Genomic DNA, 20658 nt, shown 5'->3' with positions numbered 1-20658 from the left:
CTCGTCTGAAAGCTTTGCTGGAAATGCTTTTATCTGAACCTATACCTCAGTCCTCTTCTTTCTGTTATTCTAGCGGTGGAACTGACTCAGCACTCTGGCTGTTAGTATTTGTTTCTCTTAAGAACTAATGCATGTTGATGCTAAGACAAATACATGTTTCTGCAAGCCTCTTGTTCTGGAGTCTTTTCCATAATGTTATTAGATGTGGTAATTTTTGATGCTTTTTTCTCAGCTCCAGCTTCCTCTTTTATATATATTGGTGGAAGTGTAGAAATTCCTAATCTGACTTACACAAATGATCTCAATGATCCAAAATCACAGAAATTCCTCCTGCAAGCAGAAGCAATCCAAAATTATGTAAGTTCCCATGTAAGTATAGTAATTATTTAAAAATATTTGTTACAGAATCAAATTGAGATTGAGGAGAAGATTCCAGTTTGAGACACTTTTTTTTTCTTTCAAAGTATATAAATTTAAAATAAACAAGTGGCTTGGAGGTCTACCACTTTAGGAATGCAGCTAGACAGATGTATCTCTCTCATAGTAAAAAAAAAAATAAATAAAAATAAAAAATTCTGAGGATTTTAAGGTTATGGATGAATTATTCTTAAAGAAGTCTAGGAGTCTGTTTTGTTTTGGTATAGTTGAATGCTTTTCCTTGCTACTTATTATCTCTTTGATCTGTTATTTATTTATTTATTATAGCTTGAATTTGATTCATAACCTTTTGTTTTGTTTTCCTTTATTCCCACAACAATGCTGGCTTTCTAACACTTCTCATGCAGGTTCCTATTTTTTAGATCAATGCTGTTTCTTTGGTACTTGCAAACAGAAGGCTTAAACACAAAGCAGTTCTCTGTTAGCCTGTATTTTCCAAAAGGGCTAATTGAGTGTCTCAAAGCTGCTTTGTGCATAGCCAATACAAGTTTTCATGTCCAGATTGCATGACAGAAATTTGCCACAAATTTTAGATAACTATATAAACTCTGAAAAAACAGCATAGCTGTATTTATAAATGCTTCTTTTTCATGGGTAACTATCAAGAGTTTTCTCAATGTTCTTGTAAATGTGATGGCTTATTTTTTTAATGGAAAATGAATGCACATTTATGATCCTTATTTGACACGTTTTGTGAAAATTATGAATAGTGTCTGTCATATGTAGGGTGTTTGGTAAGGAAAAAAATTAGATAAATATTTTGTAACGTAACAGATTATATCAACAGTAAAATGTAACACTTCATTTTCTTTTACAATTTTTTTTTAATTGTCAGTTTGCAGAATCCTATGAGTATTCCACCTTGGGAAAGTACTACTTGAAATCTGTAGTGGCTGCATTCAGGTAGGTAATTTCCAGCTTGTGGTTTACATGTGATTATATTTAATTATGTTACTCTTGTCTTTTTGGTTGATTTTAAAAGTTATTTTGGGATAATATGCAGATCTTTATAACAGGGAATGAAAGACACGTAATAAAGGTGTGAACTAAACTAACAGTGTGATTTATGATCTCTGTAGAACTGGTGAGTGAAATGAAGCCTTGGTTTATGGATGGTTTTGTAACCTATTCCCCTACTTCTGATTTTTGAAATCATAGTCCGGCGTGTTGTTTGTTTGTTTGTTTGTTTTTTTCTCTACTACTTATTTTGGTTTTGTCTATTTAAATGAAGTTCCTTTTTAACCCATCCAAACAAAATTTAAATGTGCAATTGTGGGCAGGGCACTCTATTTAAGCTCCTGCTGAGAAATGCAAATACATTGAGCAGATGTATTGCTGTCCCAAGTCTCTGAAAAAGTCTCTGAAAATTTCTGAAAGGTCAGTCTGTAAGCCATTTTGGAAGGAGGTTTGTGATGAACAGTCTCTTTGAATCACTGGAACATTACTTTGCGTTTGTACCTATGCAGATTATTTATTTTAACAAGAATTGTGTGCAGTGTTGTACCAAAATATGGGCATAAAATTATATTGTTGCATAGTGTGTAGCCTCAGTTAAAATATATCAAGTAAAACGTACCTAGAACTATAATATGACCTTTAAAGTGTATAAGTATACAGCAGGGATGGAAACATCCAATTCCATATAACTATTTCAAGGATTTTCTGTTAGGTGTCGTTTTCAGTCTGTGTGTTACTATTTAAGCAGTATATTTTCCAAGTATTTCTAATGTATTAAAAAATAAAAAATGTTGAACAAGAGAGCTTTTTGCCACCATGTTAAGCTGCAACCCTTTGCATGGCAGTTACAACTGAGTATAAAACTATGCAAGCCAAAAATGCAGACCAGTGGAAAGCATGTCCAAAATACTAATTACAGTGTATTTATGATTTTTTTTTTTCCCTCCACACAGTGAAGGAGAGTATGGACTTCGAGCTTACTACTGGAATACATTCTGGGCACCACAAGACATTGTTGATTCTCTTAAAAAGTTAACCTCATTGGAACAAAAAGAAATCAGTAGTAAACAATTCCCTCACATGTTCAGTACTTCTGGGGAGGAAGATTTTGATCTTGTTACAATGGAGCTTTTTGGTAACAATGTACTTGTCATTTAATATCTATTCTGCCTATTTTGCTTTCTTCAGTTTGTGTCTTTGGCTTGTGTAGCTGACAGTTATTAAATTTCAGTTTCAGATTCCACAGAATATGATGCGATGCTAAAATCAGGTAATTATTTTTCAGTTCAGAGCAGTATCGCTTTGGGGGAAAATATATATCCTGTAAAAGGAAAAAGACATTTTCCCAATTATTCTTATATGGGCATAGGGCCTATGAAACAAACCAGAGTGCGGATCTCCCTGGCCTATTTTTGCTCTAAATAAAGGCTGGTTTGAAAATGCCTTACAGCTTTTAATCTGATGTTCTAACTAGAGTGGTTGAAGTTGAGTAGTCCTCACTGAATTGCAGTGAGCTGTGGCTCCTTGGCATCTTCAAGGAAGCTACTGCATAAAATTATACAGAATTTATTTGCCTTATGACTAGATAATTTTGTTTATTCGTATTTAGCATTCAGTCAAATACTGTAGAACTTCAGTTAGCTTTGCCTGATTTTTCCATACCAAGCAAGCCTCAAGATTAGCTTCCTATACTTAGTGTTTGCATTGCATGAAGATGGATGAAGAAATGTCAAAGGAAGCAGTAGATTTCCATCAGAGATGACAGCAGTTGCAGCCAGGTCCCCTCCTCCTTGCTGAGTGTGTGATGAACCAGTGGTGGTTGTGAAGCATTGTGCTTCCTTGTTCAGAGCAGGAGGAGCAGGGGAGCAGCCTGGAAGGGAAAGGGGTAGATTTGTGGAAGTAAGTGACAAAGAGATTAGAATAGTCAGGAACTACAGGTAGATGATTGCCACCTCTTCTGAAATTTTGGCCAATAACTTATATTTCAACTTAACAGTTTTTCAGACACTAACCTAGATTCTTTTGTGTAGCGGTATCCTTTGACCTGTATGCCAAGCCAGGTAACAACAGATCTCTAACTCTGATGAATCCCAAGAAGTCTTTTTATCAATGGAGGTTGCGAGTTCCTTCTAACTATGTGGTGAGACTGGTAGTTACCACTTTGCATGGTGTCGCTCCAGAGAACTGTGCATCACACCGCTTATCTGCATATGATTTCCTTCTTCCTCTACAGAACAAGATCATCGCAAGGTATGGTAGTACAGGACAAAGATGTTTTTTGAGCTGTACAGAAATTCTCTGAAACTGCAGAGTTTAAAATTGATGTTAAGCAGGCTTCCAAAACGTAAAAGCCTCCAAGTACAGCTTAATTAAAAATCTGTAATAAGGTAATCAAAAGATCTTCCATATTATCCACCCCCTAATGACTTATAACTCCAGCATTTTTTTTTACATTCTGACTGTTTTTTTTACAGTGTTTGATTTCATACAATTATTGATACAAAGGTACTTTTTTTGTTATTTTTTCTGTTACTTTCAGAAAATACGTCCAGTCACAGGCAAACCTCTGTTGAAAACAGGCTTTTATCTACAGAAGACTTCATCCCCAAAGTCCCTTTGTAGTTCACTCACATAAATGATATCAGATGATCTTGTAATCTTCAGCTACCACTGTTACTATTCTTCCAGAGACTAATTTTATGATTTTAAGTATGGACGTTATCCGCCATGAATCTGCCTTCATTAATAAAATAAACTAACAAGTTTTAGAATCTGAAAATGGATGGTTTTAAGGAATAAAAAAAAATTTTTTTGAAGAACCTTTATGTAGAAATTAGCTGTGCATGCAGATTCATTTAGCAGTGTCTGAAAGGTACCTACTTAGTAGTGGTTTAGCTTATTTGAAATGAGTAGGTAGTCCTCTTAGCTCTGTTAACAGACTTTCATCTCTATCCTTGTGCAGCAAGTCCTATAGCTCACCCATGTTGGTAGACTGTTAGGTTTGTAGTGAGGACAGAGCTTTTGTAAGGAATTCATCTCAGAGTGTCTTGAAATGAACAGCACTGCATGCAGGTAGCGCGTAGCACAGAGGATTCCATGTCTGATACTGGGCTTCATCTGCCCTGCTTCTGACTATGGGTTATTACCTGATTGCTTCTTCATTGTGCAGTGGCTCAGCTTTTTAGGAAATAGAAATGCAAAGTCAATTGCATCTGTGAAAGCTCCAGGAAGCTAACAAAACCAATGCAGGTATATGATGCAATGTGTTCAGAAAACATCAATGCAATAAGTTGTAAGACAAAGTTCAAGAATGAATGTGTGTATTGATACCTGCCTATCAAAGAATTGGATTTAAGCAATGGAGAAAAGAATATAGTGACTGAAATGATGAATGTCCTATGGCATTTCTATTGCCAGCCTAACAATTTTGCATTTTTGCATATGCCTGTTAGTTTTGTACTTGACATCTTTCACACACAGGTTTGTAAATTAATGAAAAAAAATGAAAATATGCTGTAGATTTCAAAATGGAATAAATATAATATTTAATTTTGAGATGCAAGAAATAGTATATCACTTTAAAAGGGATAGTAAGTATTCAAGCTTCAGGATATAAATTAACTCTTATTCATTTAAACGAAAGAAGAAGAACAAAAAGAAATAGTTGCTGTGCATGGAGCTCCACATCTCTTGAAACAGCTCTTGGGACATGAAACCAAGCTAAATGCTAATAGGTTCAAAAGTTTTGGGGCTTGTTATCTGTTGCATAGGTGCTGCACAACACTTCTACACTGAGCACTTGTGGCCTTTTCAGCACTACCCACTTTTCAGTACTATTGCTGCTACTGAAGTAATTAATCCAGCATTAGTAACCTAATCCAGAACATAATTTCTGATTCTTCTTTAGGTCTGAAAAATCCAGGGCATCTGTTAGGCAAGAATATCCATGATGTTTACTCTGAGTGACTCAGCCTTGATGCAAGGAAACTCTAGCATTTCACATAGTATCAATGGAGTGGAAGAATAAAAGCAAAGTGGTAGCCAGGGGAACACTTCTGAAACACAGTTGACCAGATCAGTGTTTTTTGCCCAGTTTCTCAGCAAAGATGACAGGAATGTGAGAATTTTTTTGTTTGTTTTTAATGCAATCTTTGTAATATTCCAGGTGGTGTGGATCTGGACCCTGGACTCCTCCTGTTATACGTTTAACTTCGTCAAGTAATGTAATGTTGCTTACTTTCTCACTGGACAAAAGAGAAGAAAGGAACATACTAAAAGCTCACTTTCAAGCAATCCCTAAAATCAGTAAGTGACTAATACAAACAAATGTCTTACATAAGCACACTTATTCCTCGTTAGCTCCAAAAAAAAAAAAAAAAAAGAAAAAAAAAAAAGCTGACATTGCCTGAATGCCTGAATGTATCTTGTAACTGGGGGAGTGAATGTTGGTATATAAGTCAGGCAATTGTCATTCTGATCCACTTAAAAGAAATATCTGAAAACTGAACAAGGAATAGAGAATATCATAGAATCGCTGAGTATCTGAAGCTGGAAGGGACCCCCAAGGTTAATCGAGCCCAAGGCCACACAGGACCACCCAAAAATCAGACCCGTTACCTGAGAGCACTGTCCAAACACTTCTTGAACTCCCTCAGGCTCGTTGCTGTGACCACTGCCCTGGGGACCCTGTCCCAGTGCCCGACCACCCTCTGGGTGCAGAACCTTTCCCTAACACCCAGCCTGACCCTCCCCTGTCCCAGCTCCATGCCGTTCCCTCGGGTCCTGTCGCTGTCCCCAGAGAGCAGAGCTCAGCGCCTGCCCCTCCGCTCCCCTCGTGAGGGAGCTGCAGGCCGCCATGAGGCCTCCCCTCAGCCTGCTCTGCTCTGGGCTGAGCAAACCAAGTGGCTTCAGCTGCTCCTCATATGTCTTGTCCTCTAGACCTTTGACCATATTTGTAGCCCTCCTTTGGACACTCTCTATTAGTTTTATGTTTGTCTTATACTGTGGTACCCCAAACTGCACATGGTACTCGAGATGAGTACCTAAACCGGTACAGAGCAGAGTGTGGCAATCACTTTTCTTGATCAGCTACTGATGCTGTGCCTGGTGAACCCCAGGATATGGTTAGCCCTTTTGGCTGCAGAGGCATACTGTTGACTTATATTCAACTTGCTGACAACCAGAACGCCCAGATCTCTTTCCACAGGACTGCTCTCCGGGGCAGTCTCCTTGTCCCCCAGTCTGTATGTATAGCCAGGGTTGTCTCATCCCAGGTACAGAATCTGGCACTTGCTCTTGTTACACTTCATAATGTTGATGATTGTCTGTCCCTCTAATCTGTCAAGAACTCTCTGCAAGGCCTCTCTACCCTTGAGGGAGTTGACAACTCCTCCTAATTTAGTGTCATTTGCAAACTTACTTAGTATGTGTATCCTTTGGTATGGAAGACTTTCTCTTCCTGATTATTACCCAAGCCATATTTCCCAGAAATTACTCACACTATATAAATGCTGTTGTCCACAAGTAACAGTAGCAGAGTAGGCAATCAGATAACACTACAGGCACTTTATGTCTAGATGAAGGCCCCAGTGGCAGAGTAGCACTTTTATGAGTTTTTTTAACTGCTCCCCAGCTCAGGAGAAGTATGTTGATGAAAAATGGAAAACGAGAGCAAACATTTCTAAAGTTAGTCTTTGATCCTTTTCTGAAAGCACTTTTCAATGTAGTTGATGGTATAAGAAAAGTCCATCCAAGTCCCAAGAAATACGTTCCAAACCTATGGAGTACTATGAATTTTGCAGATGTTTTGGGTGATTAGTGAAATATTTTGGGTAAGCCCTAATGCTTTATGGGAGATAGAAAAGATTCACAAGTGAAAGTTAACCCACAGTTATTTGGTACAGTCCAAAGGAAAGTTTTTGACAATTGAGAAGTTGTTTAATGTTTTTAACATGTGGAACAAATCATAGGGAATAGTACATCTGTAAGCTTCTGAGAAGGTTATCCATTTTAACTTATGCTTCTGTGGGTGTTTAATCAAATACTCTTCCTATGGGCATTGCAAATTAGAAATACTTTGTTCTGAAGATGTGTGCTCAGAATTATGTAACACCCAGTCTGTGCATCAAAATTATGCTACTTTAAAAATTTCTTTAGTTTCACTAATATACATGTTTGCATTCCTTTTGTTAGCTAAAGGAAAAGCAAAAGCAGTAGGGGATGGATATCTAGGAGAATTTTTGATAGAAACTAAAACCTTAGAGATGATGCTCAGAACTGGTATGCATTTTCAGACTGAGAACTGACACATTGAAACTTCCTGGTTTACATGAAGTTAATCAGAGGTTTCACTCATTGGATTGAATGCTTTTTAATTTCTGAAAATGTCCACAGAAAGGTCAGAAGGAAACTGGAAGCAGGGGGAGGGATGTTCTATTGTGTACACATTTGATTCATTCTTCCATTTAATGTCAAAGGATAGGTTCTTAAAACTCCAGTCAGAGGTGTTCTGTACGTATTCTCAGTTGTAATTTGATTAAAAAAAAAAAAAAGAAAAAGAGAGAGAAATTCAGAGCGATGAGGAAGTGGATATTACATGATTCTCAGTTAATACAGGCAAGAACTGAGTTTAATCATGTTACAAGCCATTATTCCAACTCTGCATAGAGAAGGATCCTAGCAAGTGAAGTGGACTCTCAAGTTCAGCCCATTTGAGCTAACTGTGTTCAGTGTTGATGTATTTCTCCCCCAGTGTGTGGTGGTCATTATATATCCTGGAATGGAACTCTGAGCTCTCCTTATTACCCGAGTTACTACCCTCCAAATATTGACTGCAGCTGGATCATCCGAGTAAGTGCTGGGAACTATTCTGAGTTGTGGTGACTTTGCTTTATGCGATATAAGCATAAAACTGCCCGAAATGTCTTTTAATGCGGGCGAAATGAAGGGAGAACATGAAGACCACTGAACCTGACTTATCGTAGTGTACCCTGTTTTTTCTTTCTTATGTACAAGTGCCATCTATGGGAGAGAGAGATTTCCAGCTTCCAAAAGGTTGTGTTACTAGTGACAGAAGCAAAATGGTGGATGACAATTCGTAACAGCCAGAGTAAATGGCTAATAGTCCGTGCTTTGCTTCTATATTAGAAAAAGAAAATAAGGTCATGTAAATCATGTCTCATATAATACACAAAACACTATTTCCCCGAATTGTGTAGAAGCAGGACCTTCTTAATTATTTTATTTGACCTACTGGAACACATGATAATGCAAACATAGCATGAACCTCAAGATATAGTACTTTGTGCTGGCTGCAGGAAGGCTTACGCTTCTTTATCTGGTACATTCTGGCCAAAGGTTGGCCTAAAAATGTTTCTCTATATATGTTTAAATTAGAAAGTTTTTGGTTCTTCAAAGGTGCTGCAGTGCATCATAAAGAAGAAAAAAAGGCAATATTTTCTACTTCATAATTAGTAAACAAGATTTACTGTCTCAGAAGTTTAGGCCTTTTATGGTTTGTGTATGTTGGGGTACTTCTCCTTTGATTTTTAGGCACCATTGCCAGCCTACAAGCTCTCCTTAAAAATCCTTGTAATACAAATTCAAGAGAAATCGCCAGGGTCCAGTAAATGTGATAAAGATTGGCTAGAAATCGAAGGAGTTAGGTGAGTAAATACACTATTTACTGACATACTAATGTGTACTTTGATGTTCTATGCAACATGAGACACCTTAAGGAAAAACATCAGTGTAGAAAGATACATTTCAAAAAATAAAGGCATACTTTCATTGAATTACAGCAGAATAATATTCTTAAACCTGCCCTAGCACTAAGCATTTGTATTTATGTTAATTTAAGCTTCCTGCTTTTCCTGCAGTGGTAAATATTTACTTTGTTGTTCTGCTTGAGAGCAACAACATAGAAAACTGCAGGATTTTATACAGCTGCAGTGGGACTGTGAATTCCTGGCTGTGATATTGACATGGGTGAAGAGCTTTTGTCATCTGAAATTTCTTTTTCTTTGGCAGTTACTCTTTACTGATTGTAACTGTTTTCAGTAAATAAAGCAAATTAGAAGGTGGCGGGGGGAGGGTTGAAGAGGGAGAAGGGGGAATATTCAGAGTGATTTGTCTCTTGGAAGGAATGTACTGAAATGGCAACAGCTTTTGGGTTTGGTTGTATGATATCATTGCTGGATTTGTAACCTCTGGAGTTTGCTAGCCTAAATGGGAAATCAGAAGTCAGGCATGCTGAGAAGTGGTTGGTATTTATAAGGTCGATTCTGAAGCTGATTATCTTGCTGTCCCAGGAAAGCTGTGGGTATGGTGGGGTGGAATGGAGTGGACAGCATCTGTAAATAGGCTTTCTAATATTTCTGTTGGGCTGAAAAGCTTTTAACACTTAACCCCCCCCCCTCCCCCCGGGGAAAAAAAAAAAAGTTACAACAAAACCTTACCTTTACTACTTTTTGGCATTTGTACCCTTCAGTAGCAGCAGAAGTAACTGGGTGGTAATAGTCATTTTGATTAGAAATTCATTGTTCTCACTTTTGCCTGTCAGATACTGTAAAGATAATTCAGAAGACATCAGAAACAGAGAATATGGCTATTCTGTTGCAATCAACTTCCATTCTGATGAACTGGTCACCCATAAAGGGTTTTATATTGAATACAAAGCTTTCAGTCACACAGACCGTAAGTGAATAAGCATGCATTTGGGTTTTTAAGGAGCTTTAAGAAACCGTGTTTGACAGACAAACAACACACAAGAAGACCACGTGCCTTTTTTTCCTTAATTTATTTTCCAAGAGGAATGCTTAAAATGTTATTGTGCATTTTACTGAACAACTAGATGTAGAAAGTTGGGTAAATTATGCTTTCAGTTTCTAACTATTCACAAAATTTCTGTAAAATGGAAAGTGAAAATACGATTTTTTACTTTCTGTAGAACTAATTATTCGGTATTTTTCCAACACCTTAAAATAGCCAAGCTGCAAATAGTATGGCAGAGATACTCTAAGCACAACTATTTTGCCAACATGAGTTTTTTTCTTTTTTGAGACATCCAGAGGTTGAAACAGGGATTTTTAAGAAGATGGAAACATTTACTTGTGTTTTTAATTAGACAAGACGTATATGCAGTATATTCTTTGTAAATGCTTACTTTTTACTAATTTCTAGATACATTCTCTCTCTTTGTATCTAAGCAGACCAACTTCCTTTTCCCAGTTAACCTCTAGGGAGCTAAGTTCACCGTGACTTCAAAAGATCTGATTGTGAAACCTCAGATCCTCGGTTTGCTTTTACCAAGTGTACTTCTGTTTGTCGTTGTCGTAGAAGTATTTATGTCTGATATACATTTTTTTCTTGCATCTCATCAGAAATAAGGGCAGTGACTCCTGCTTTGAGCTAGTGCTGGCCGAATAGCATGCATTTTCCTCCTGCCAGCATCATGTGCTAGGCAGTGAACAGGACTAAATGACTCCAGATCGGAATTGATTAGATAAATGTGGGACAAATGTGTTTGGCCCTTCAAACTGATTTAGCTGCTAATTTGCCTTTAGTGCTAGAGGGGAAAAAAATTAAGTCCCCTTGACCTGGGGAGAAACAGGAACTTTTTGTCTACTTATTCTTCTACAGATATTTGTGTGTCTGTGTGTAGAAGCCAAATCCCAAGACTTGTTGTTTTTTTGGGTTTTTTTTTGGTGGCAAGTCTGAAGAAGTGGAAGAGAACAAACATTTTTGATATATTGCCAAGACATACCTTTGCCTAGATATTACTAGTTAGTTAAAGTGAAAGTGAAAGAATTTCTAGCTGAAAGGCTGTGTCATAATGAAATTTCTAGATCTGAAAAGTGTTTCATAAAGCATTTACATCAGAAAATTTGGAGTGTAGTGGGACAGAGATGAATTGCTAAAACCTTTTAATATTAGGAAATTTGTGATGCTAAGCCTACTTGTGACTGTTTTCCTTGGATCCTTGTGTGTCAAATATATTACCTTAAAAAAAAAAGGCATGTGAAAAAACACATATGTTTACTATCAATTGTAGTATGTATCTCTGCTGCATCACTTTCAACCCTCAAAGTTGATCTTAATTTAAGGAAGTTAATATAAATTTAATTTTCTACATCCATTTAATAAATATTGATCCATTTAATTCAGACTGCTTAATAAAAGTCTTTGGCAGGTTATGCCAAGTGACATAGTATTTAGTCTTTTAACTTTCAGTTGAGTTTGTAAATGAATTAGCCTCGTTTTTTAATAGCCATTTTAACATTACTTCATGACACAGTCCTGTCTTAATGAATTTAGTCTGTGACAACATGTTAGTGCCATTCATTTCTTGTTTTTCTAGCTTGTCTTTGACAATTTAGATGTACAGATGGAATATGCATTTCTTCAAGCAATCAGTCTGATGGCTGGAAAGGCTGTTCAGATGGTAGTGATTAATTACTGGTAGGGCAATTATTTCTTGTTTGTGTCCTGTAATCAGTTTGTTGTACGAAGTTTGGAAATACTGAAATGTGTAAAATACTGGTGGCTATCTGTAAGGTGACATGAAGGATAATGGTGAAAATTGAAAGGTCTGGAGGAGAGGACATGTAATGTATCCCTATAAAGAGTGGGAGAACAGGAAAAAATGAGAATTTTATAACAGTCTTTACAAGTTAAGCTTCCAGAAAAAAAGAAAAAGTAAGTAAAGCAACAAGCAGTTGAACTAAACTATTTGTAAATACTGAAAAAATGTATCAAATTGTTAAGAGCAAGCATGGAGTTTTTGATTCAGTTTTAGCTCTCTGCTGTGAGAAGGTAAATACAGAAGAAATTGTACTTTGACAATGTCTTATGTCAGAAACTTAGTAAGGGAACCAAGGTGAAAGCAAACTAGAAAATAGAAAAAGTGCCACACAATGGGAAGAGGGACGGCTTTTTAAATGTATCTCATGAGCTGGAGAACATGTGTAGAGAAAATATTACATTCAAAAAAGTATAGGTTTGAAAATAGGTAATTAAATACTTAGGTGGCTCAAAATCTGACTTGAGAGTCACAAAGTCATACAGTTGTTTGTTTTCTTTTTTTTCTTTAAAACAAACAAAAAACAAAAGCATAACACTAGGATGTAAGACGGAAGTTTGAAGGGATCTTCCCAGCTGCCTGTGGGAAGGCTTCAGCTAGAGTACTGTATCCAAATTGCACATCAAAGAAGATGGGAAGCAATGAAGAGGTTCCAGAAAGAGTGACTAGAAAGTAATCCAGTGTTAGAGAGCAGAACACAAGTTAAATAATGCGGTTAATCTTCTCATCCCTTGAAGCTATCAAGAAGGTAGATTTATGTCTGACAGAGATGGCACAGTAACATCAATCTGACCTGTAGCAGGGAAGGCAGCACACGGCCACTAGCCAGATATGAGGAATATAAAGAATTTACAGACCTTTCTTCTTCAGGTTGTGATCCAGAACAGTTGAACTGTGGTGATGGGAAATGTAAGCATCAGTATAAGATCTGTGAAGGTGATGATAGCTGTGGGGAGGACAGTGATGACAACAACTGCTGTAAGTACATATTTTTAGTTATTGTTTGAGAGGTGGTGCAAGGCAGAACCAGGAATATGCTCATTTTCATTTTTTTTCCACAGATAAACTGTATCTTTAAGTCTGTGAATATTCCAGTAGACATGCCGATTAGAAGTAGAGTTGAATTCTGTGTGTAAGAAACAAAGCCAAGCCTTTTTTTTCCCTTTCAAGAAGTACTTTTGTAGTAAATGTCCATTAACGTGTTGAAAAAGACTTCAGGCAGCTATTGCTAGTTTTGATGGCCAGCCTATACCATCTTCTTCCTCCTACAAAAGAAAATATATATATTTTTAAAGGGCTCCCCCTTCCTTTTTGTGGGTTCTACTTGTCTAAGTATACAGTACAAGCTTACATTAATTCTTCAGGTTTTTCTGTCCATACTTAAGAAAAGTTTGGAGAAGTGCAAGGAAAGCAAATGGCATCTCCAAATGCCTATCAATAATAAAATTAAGTACACAAAATCTAGAAGCTTGTTTCCTAACTTAATGAAAGAATGCACCTTTAGCTACACTCTGCTGTGGTTTAACTGCTAAGTATTCCCTGCTCTGTTTTTGCAGCAGGAATGATTCATGCTGCTGTCACAACTGGTTGTCGCTGTTTAATACAAACGATATGCTCAGCTTCCTGATAAGGACCTATGACTGCAGTAAAAACCTGTTCTATTTTAATCTTTCTTCTACTACTGATCCCTGTGCAAATGAAACATAAGGTGTAACCACAGAGATCCACTGAGGTTACAAATGAATCCTTAGAGATGTCCTCTGACCTACGAACTCAATGACTAAATGTATTTTAACAGTATTGTTATGTAAGAATCCTGCTCAATACTATCTAATTTGCAAAAGAACTTCAAATTCAATTCTCTTCTGATGTGGACCTATTGTTAGAGTCATCCTACTTCACATTGCCTATTCATAGAATGTGAATGGAAATGATTCTGCATTATTACTGAATTTAGTATTTCTGTGTATTTTGTCATAGCACAAAGTGCAAGTTTCATAATAACAGAAACATAACATGCAGAGTATAACTAGTTATTGGGATAGCCCAGACAAATTAATAAAGCTAAATCCAGGATAACAAAGATTTTCTTTGGATGACCTAACCACAGCTTGATGGTGATCCTGTTAAAATAGCAATTTTTCCCCAACTACTGCCAGATCAGTACCAAATAATGTAAGGGAGAGAGACATAAATTTGGGGAATTCTGCTCTTTTTTGCCATGTGCGTGTTCTTTACGCCAACATTACTGATATTGCTGGTACTACTAATGCCTCCCTAAGGACTTGCTGCATTTTGCCTCTAATATTTGCCTTGCTTTGAATCTAAGGTCCTTGAAGTAGCCAGCAGTATGTCCTTGTTTGCTGGAAAAATCCCTGCCGCTGTTCAGAGGTCACTGTAAACAACTGATAATAAGAATGATAGCAATGGATGCCCACTGCTGAGATCTGTCAGGATTCCTACGTAGTAAACTATGATAACTTTTAACCTAAATTTTCTTGGAGGAAGGTGTAAAGCTCTTCCATGATATATGCTGAACTTTCTCTTAAAAACAAAGAGCTGACTTCTAGATGATATCTGCTACACAGATGTATAATTTGCAATGTCAGTACTGTTGGTGAAGATAAAACAACAGATCTGACAAGCCCAGTTCACTCAGTTTAGAGTTAAATAAAATGGGAGTGAGGGGAGTTCAAGGCTCTGCTGTCTTTCCTCAGAGATGGTGGAGACTTAAATTAGTGCGATCATTAATCTGAGTAGAAGGTTCCCACTGTCCTACTCCATACAGGGACCAGTTTACACCCACACAGACTATGACTTCAGGCACGTTGGAATGTGTGGCTTTGAACAACTTTCACGATAGATGAGTAGGTTGAATGTGCATGTTTTTTTAATCATTTGAAACCATGACTTCAAACATGTGACACTGTGTCTTCTCTCTCATTTCAGCCTACAAAAGTTGCTTCCCTTATACATACAAATGCCTTAATGGTAAATGCTTGTTGAAACCAAATCCTGAGTGTGATGGGAAAAGAGACTGTGCAGATGGATCTGATGAAATGAACTGTGGTGTGGTAACATTTGTTCGAAGATTAGTTAATGATGTGGGAAACTAAGTAAGGAATTGATGCTATGGTCAAGTAGAAGTTGATAACATCAGACCTGAATTAAAAAAAATTGCTGGTAACATCTGTATGAAAATGTCTGTCTTGAATTTTGTACTTCCTTTTTTTAAACTCACTGATCTGTCTGTGATGACTTAATACAAGCAATGCACATTTACAGGTTATTAAATTAGTAGGTCTTAGCGTTCATTTGAGCTGAATGAAATAATTAAGGATCTGTGTAAGGAGAGAGAGAATAGAAGATCTTATTCAAGTAATGTTTTGGAAATAACCCAGTTTAGGATTGAGTCTTTCTGAGTTACTAACCTCCTAAGGGATCTGTAAGGGAGGATAGGCAATGTTTGGTTTATTCCTAACCTACCCATTGAGTGCAAATGGGCAAATACCCTTACCTTTGTTCCAATTGCACACTAAGAAGATATGGTTTTTTGTTTGTTTTTGATTGGTTGGTTGTTTTTTATTTATTTTCTTTTTCAGTGGCTTTGTGGTATATAGGTAAATGTTAGTTTATGTATTAATCATGACAAAGTAAAATAACCTCGCATTTTACTTTACTAATTTATTCTCTTATTTTTCTATTAGCTTGTGGAAGACACCTGCTTAAGAAAAATAGGATTGTTGGAGGTGAAGATGCAAGATCTGGAAAGTGGCCCTGGCAAGCAAGTTTACAAATGGGAGCACATGGCCATGTTTGTGGTGCATCTGTTATTACCAAGAGGTGGCTCGTGTCTGCTGCCCATTGCTTCTTGGATTCTGATTCTGTAAGGTATGGAGTGGTTATGCTGTCATAGTGTTTTGCAGTTTGATGTTTATAACCTCAAAATGTTGCATTCAAAAGTTTGCAGTAGGTATTCCAGGTGTAGATAAATTGAATCAGCATATAACTCTGACATATCAGTACATGAACCCTTGACATATTATGCAGGCTTTGAAAGTCTCAAATATCGGAAGCAATTATTCTGCCTCCATTGATAGCGAATCCTGCATGACAAAACACACTATTTTGTTTTTGATTTAGGGTAAAGGTTGTTGGTGTTTCTTTTGTTTTGTTTGTTTTTTCCTCCCCTTTAGAGTCTATGGCCTTTTTCTCACAAGAAAAGAATTACTTATTGATAAGGAGCAAGTAAAGCTCACCAGTGTTCAGTTCACGTAGTATAAACAGAGAAGGCTTCTAAATCATGGTGTTTAACTTTCAAAATGCATAGAAAACCATGCATTTCAATTTCAGTGATTGACTATTCTGGACATAAAAGGCAATTGCTGAGACGAAGATTGGATTCATGGCAATACACTGGACATCATTTACCATAAAGATTTTGTAGCCTTTGTCTAAGACAATCTATTACTCTAAATTATATAATATGTTTGCACATGCTCAAACAAGATTGAGATCACGTTTTTGCTTGTCAAGCACATCACAGTTCTCTTGTTGCAATGTGTACATGTAATTTGATTGCACATAAATTTTTGAGTTGATGAAGAAAGTGTCATATGCCTGTGCTTTACATTCAAGGCAAAACAAATGCCCTCGTGGTAATACTTGTTACTAATCCACTAGCACTAGTGTTGCATACAGTGGGAGAATGTGCATTAACAGGAGAGTGATTACACTGAATAAAGGTCGTTGATACATTTGAGACATAGCAATGCAGAGCTTGTGTCTGAGATATAATCTAGCTTTTATTCAGCATAGAGGGATTTGTACACATAATTTTCCTGAGCTGTAAATATATCCTAGTTATCCTTAAATGAGTAGATGTCCTCTCTTTTCTCCAGAGGACAGAAACGTGTATGTCCTAGTAGGATAAAAAAAGCTATTTATTTCCAGTTCTGTGTGCCCTGGTGCAACATGATTTAACTTGAATCCTGGTATCAGAGGCCTAACAGTTTTGCTCCATTACCAAGTGGCAGCATGGCTGTTAAAGAATTCTCAGAATAACTGGCCATTTGTACTTTGAGTACAGTTTTGATTCTTGTGCTCCGAACCATAAATATTTGAAGACTGCAGTGACGTGCAGAAATAGAACATCGCTATATCTGAACAGCCACTTTCAAGTTTAATTATCCAATCTGCACAAAGTAATATTATGATTGAAACAGGCATGTTACTTAGCACAAGTATGACCAAGACCCTGAAGAACCATTGCTAATGTGAGATGGACATCAGCTTTTGAGGCTCATATGTCAGGACTGTTTACTTTGGCCTACTAAGACAAAGGTTTGACTTAAGACCACTACTGGTTCTTACTTCAGACAAGTGGTACATCAACTCTAGTTGAAAGTTTAAATGCAGTAATGACAGAGCACCAAGAAACCCGTTGCTAATTGCTTGGTGTGGTTCTGCTTTGGCTAGCACATGTGGGCCAATGTCAAGACAGATGATCTACCTGTGCATCTGTACCTCTCTTTTTCTTTTTTTTTAAAACCTGATTAAGATTTGACCTTTGTACTCAACGGACTTCTGGTAGATCAGCTGCAGTTGGTTTCTGTGCCAACAGAAAACCATACAGCCATCTTTGTTACAGAGTGAAACTGCATGGTTGATAACAACATAATATGTACCATTCCATTTTCATTATACCTGAATGAAAGCCAGCTTTGTAAGTATTGCAGAGTATACAGAGTGCTTTGCTTACTGTAAAGACGGGTGAAAAATCTGCATTGCAAGGAACTGATTTTATAGCTCCAGGAGGCTGTTATTTTCAAAACAGAATTTTGTACCATTGGTTAATGTTTTAGGAGACACAGACTATAGTACATCTATCCTCCTAAGTGGTATTCTACTCCATTCAGTGTTTTGATGAATCTCATCAAATACCAAACTGTATATAAAGCAGAGTGAACTGACGCTGCATTACTTTGCAATGGGCTGCTCTAAAAACACTCTCTTTACAGATACTCAGCTCCGTCAGTGTGGAGAGCATATATGGGCTTACGCACTATTAATGAAAAAAGCAATCATGTAGCTATGAGACCAATCAAAAGGATTATTGTTCACCCACAGTATGACCAATCTATCTCAGACTATGATATAGCCCTGTTGGAAATGGAGACGCCTGTATTCTTCAGCGAGCTGGTACAGCCCATTTGTTTACCAAGCACCTCTAGAGTATTTCTTTATGGAGCTGTCTGCTATGTAACTGGCTGGGGAGCCATAAAAGAAAATAGTATGTTCATTTCCTGGATATACTCCTTGCAAGTTTAGCTTAATTTTATACTCTAACAATGAAATATTTATTGTCCTAAGAGAAAAATACCTGTGGTTAACTCAGTAGGTTAATAAAAAGCTTTAAAATGTTCCTGTAGCTAGTCTGTAAATTCTGAATGTTTGTGTATCAGGTAAAAAGTGCAAATACCCATACTCTGTATGGGGGGTCAGAGATGGTGTCACAGATTGTTGAAAAGCACATGATCATAGATTGACAAGCAGAAGCCCCCTTTCATCCTCATGGTTCAATTTATCTGGTGAATAGGTTATAAGCAACCTTCAGGTCAAGAAAACAGGAACTTGGAATTGCAGAGGAGCGAGACTTTGTTTCTAAGACTGTGGTTGACAATATGGGGCCATGAGCAGAAATAATTGCAAAAATAGTGTTTTTTTTTCTTTCTGTCTTAACTAAAGGTAATTTCACGTATGCCCCATGAAGAGTTCTGCCTGCGCAGCTCAGAGCAGCATGCTGAAGTGGGGAGGCAGAAAAAAAGCAAGCAGCGCTGGAGGGGGGCGGTGGGGTAGTATGCAGGATCTTGGCCCTATCTCAGCATCAAACTGGAGCCAGCTCTGAGACCTGGGCAGCTCCTCCTAGACAGCTCCCAGCATTGCAGTAGTCCTCAGTGTTGCATGGAGACCTAATCCTTCATTAATCCTTCATGTTTGATTAGAAGCCATCTGTATGGTAATACTGGCTTTCTTAATATGCATTTAAAAAAAATAAATCTAAGATAACCACATAATAGCCTAATAAAGTGCAAAGATTTTTTCAAATGGTGCCTTCTTGTAATTTAACAAAATAATGCAGGTAATATTTAAAATCAACCTAAAAGTATGTGGAGGGGGGGGAACAACATATTTTTCTGATTTGCTTATTTCATTTCTATCCCACCCACAAATGAACAAACAAACCAAAACCCAGTACTTCTGATCATCCAGGTATTGAAAAGGTTATTTTCACTGTTGGGCCAAAACACGACTGAGCATATGTAGTTAACAATGACACCCTACGACAATGCTACAGTACAGAATCAAACTTTTAGTATCAATTGTGGCTTACAGGCTTAATTTCCCCACCCCAACCCCTCAGCTTCATTCTCAGCTCCTTACCTAGAAGTGAAACGATGTAAAAGAAAATGTAAATTTCATTTACTAGGACTTAGAACATGTTTGGAGCACACCCATAATGCAAATAACAAAGCTTTGGACACGATTTGAGATGGCATTCAAAAGTTACATTGTGTGTAATCTTGTATTATAATGTACATGGCTTTTTCTTTTTTACTACTTTCTGGCAGAAAAAGCTCATAATAAAGGCTGAGGAAATGGAAAAGGTACAGTGGTGGTGCATAGGGTTGTCTATGTCTAGAGTTGTCAATGTAGACAGCAGTGTTCTAAGCTGAATGCAGACCACATTTGAAGGTAGGGGAATTAGTTTCCTGCTTCCAGCTGGGTAGATTTTGAATTTAGATCACCTTTGTTTAGACAAGTGATCTCTGTGGTAGAGCTGCCATAACCTCTGCAACATTTGTATTTTTCTAGGTCATCTTGCCAGAACACTGCAGGAAGCTAGAGTGAGAATAATTAATCAAAGTATTTGCACCAAGCTCTATGATGATCTCATTACGTCACGTATGCTCTGTGCTGGGAATCTTAATGGTGGCATTGATGCATGCCAGGTAATGTGGGACTTGGCAAGCAACTGCAAAGAAAGGTTTGCTTTCATTGGAAAACTGTTCACAGTTTAGGGATAGTGTTTTTGTTGCTTTTTTTTTTTCTTCCCCTTACTAGTAGAGTGAAATGTCTTGAATGTACGAATAATTTAATACGGTAATTAAAGGCTCTCAAAAATAAGAAAGGAAATTTGGTACAGATAATATCTGAATTTCTTGAGAAAAGTTACTTTGCAAAGAAATACAAGATGCAAAGGTAAGATAAATTTGGTAAATGCAATTGCAGTGCTGCCTCTTAGTTTCATATGTTCATTCATGTTTATAATGACGAGTTGTGATTACATCATGCTGTCACGAGTTACATGACCTAGTTTATTTGCACACGCAATCAGAAACTGCTCTTTGGACACACTTGAACTGTGTTGGTTCTGCCTTCTTTTTTCTTCCCAGTTGTTAAACTAGTTGTGCACTTTTTCATGATTTAAATGTTCTAAGATGAATATCCCTTTTCCAAGTTACAAACACGGTCATTTTACCAGATACTGTGTAAAGGGAGAAAAAAATGTTACTGATTTTAGACTGTGGTAATTTGATAGAACTTTTGTGTAATATGTAAAGTTTAATGCTTTACCGTAATGGGAAAATTTTTGCAAGATCATAGCTCTTAATGGGTCAAAC

The 20658-nt window shown here is 37.2% G+C and overlaps 1 protein-coding gene across 1 annotated transcript in view; it reads left to right on the top strand.

Moving 5' to 3' along the window:
- LOC308198327 (suppressor of tumorigenicity 14 protein homolog) overlaps window positions 1–20658 on the top strand; it is a 28496-nt gene that overhangs the window by 2678 nt on the left and 5160 nt on the right. The window contains exons 4-17 of the mRNA XM_080600559.1: window positions 233–369; window positions 1274–1341; window positions 2349–2530; window positions 2627–2665; window positions 3426–3645; window positions 5561–5700; window positions 8147–8244; window positions 8947–9059; window positions 9956–10089; window positions 12845–12952; window positions 14924–15043; window positions 15682–15865; window positions 17995–18266; window positions 19850–19986. Coding sequence (XP_080456685.1) covers window positions 233–369; window positions 1274–1341; window positions 2349–2530; window positions 2627–2665; window positions 3426–3645; window positions 5561–5700; window positions 8147–8244; window positions 8947–9059; window positions 9956–10089; window positions 12845–12952; window positions 14924–15043; window positions 15682–15865; window positions 17995–18266; window positions 19850–19986 — 1952 coding nt within the window. The remainder of the gene's footprint in view (window positions 1–232; window positions 370–1273; window positions 1342–2348; window positions 2531–2626; window positions 2666–3425; window positions 3646–5560; window positions 5701–8146; window positions 8245–8946; window positions 9060–9955; window positions 10090–12844; window positions 12953–14923; window positions 15044–15681; window positions 15866–17994; window positions 18267–19849; window positions 19987–20658) is intronic.

This window comes from Anser brachyrhynchus, assembly GCF_964034855.1.
Source record: "Anser brachyrhynchus genome assembly, chromosome: 1".
In the NCBI taxonomy this organism is placed as follows: domain Eukaryota; kingdom Metazoa; phylum Chordata; class Aves; order Anseriformes; family Anatidae; genus Anser; species Anser brachyrhynchus.
This window is presented reverse-complemented; position numbering and strand designations above follow the sequence as displayed.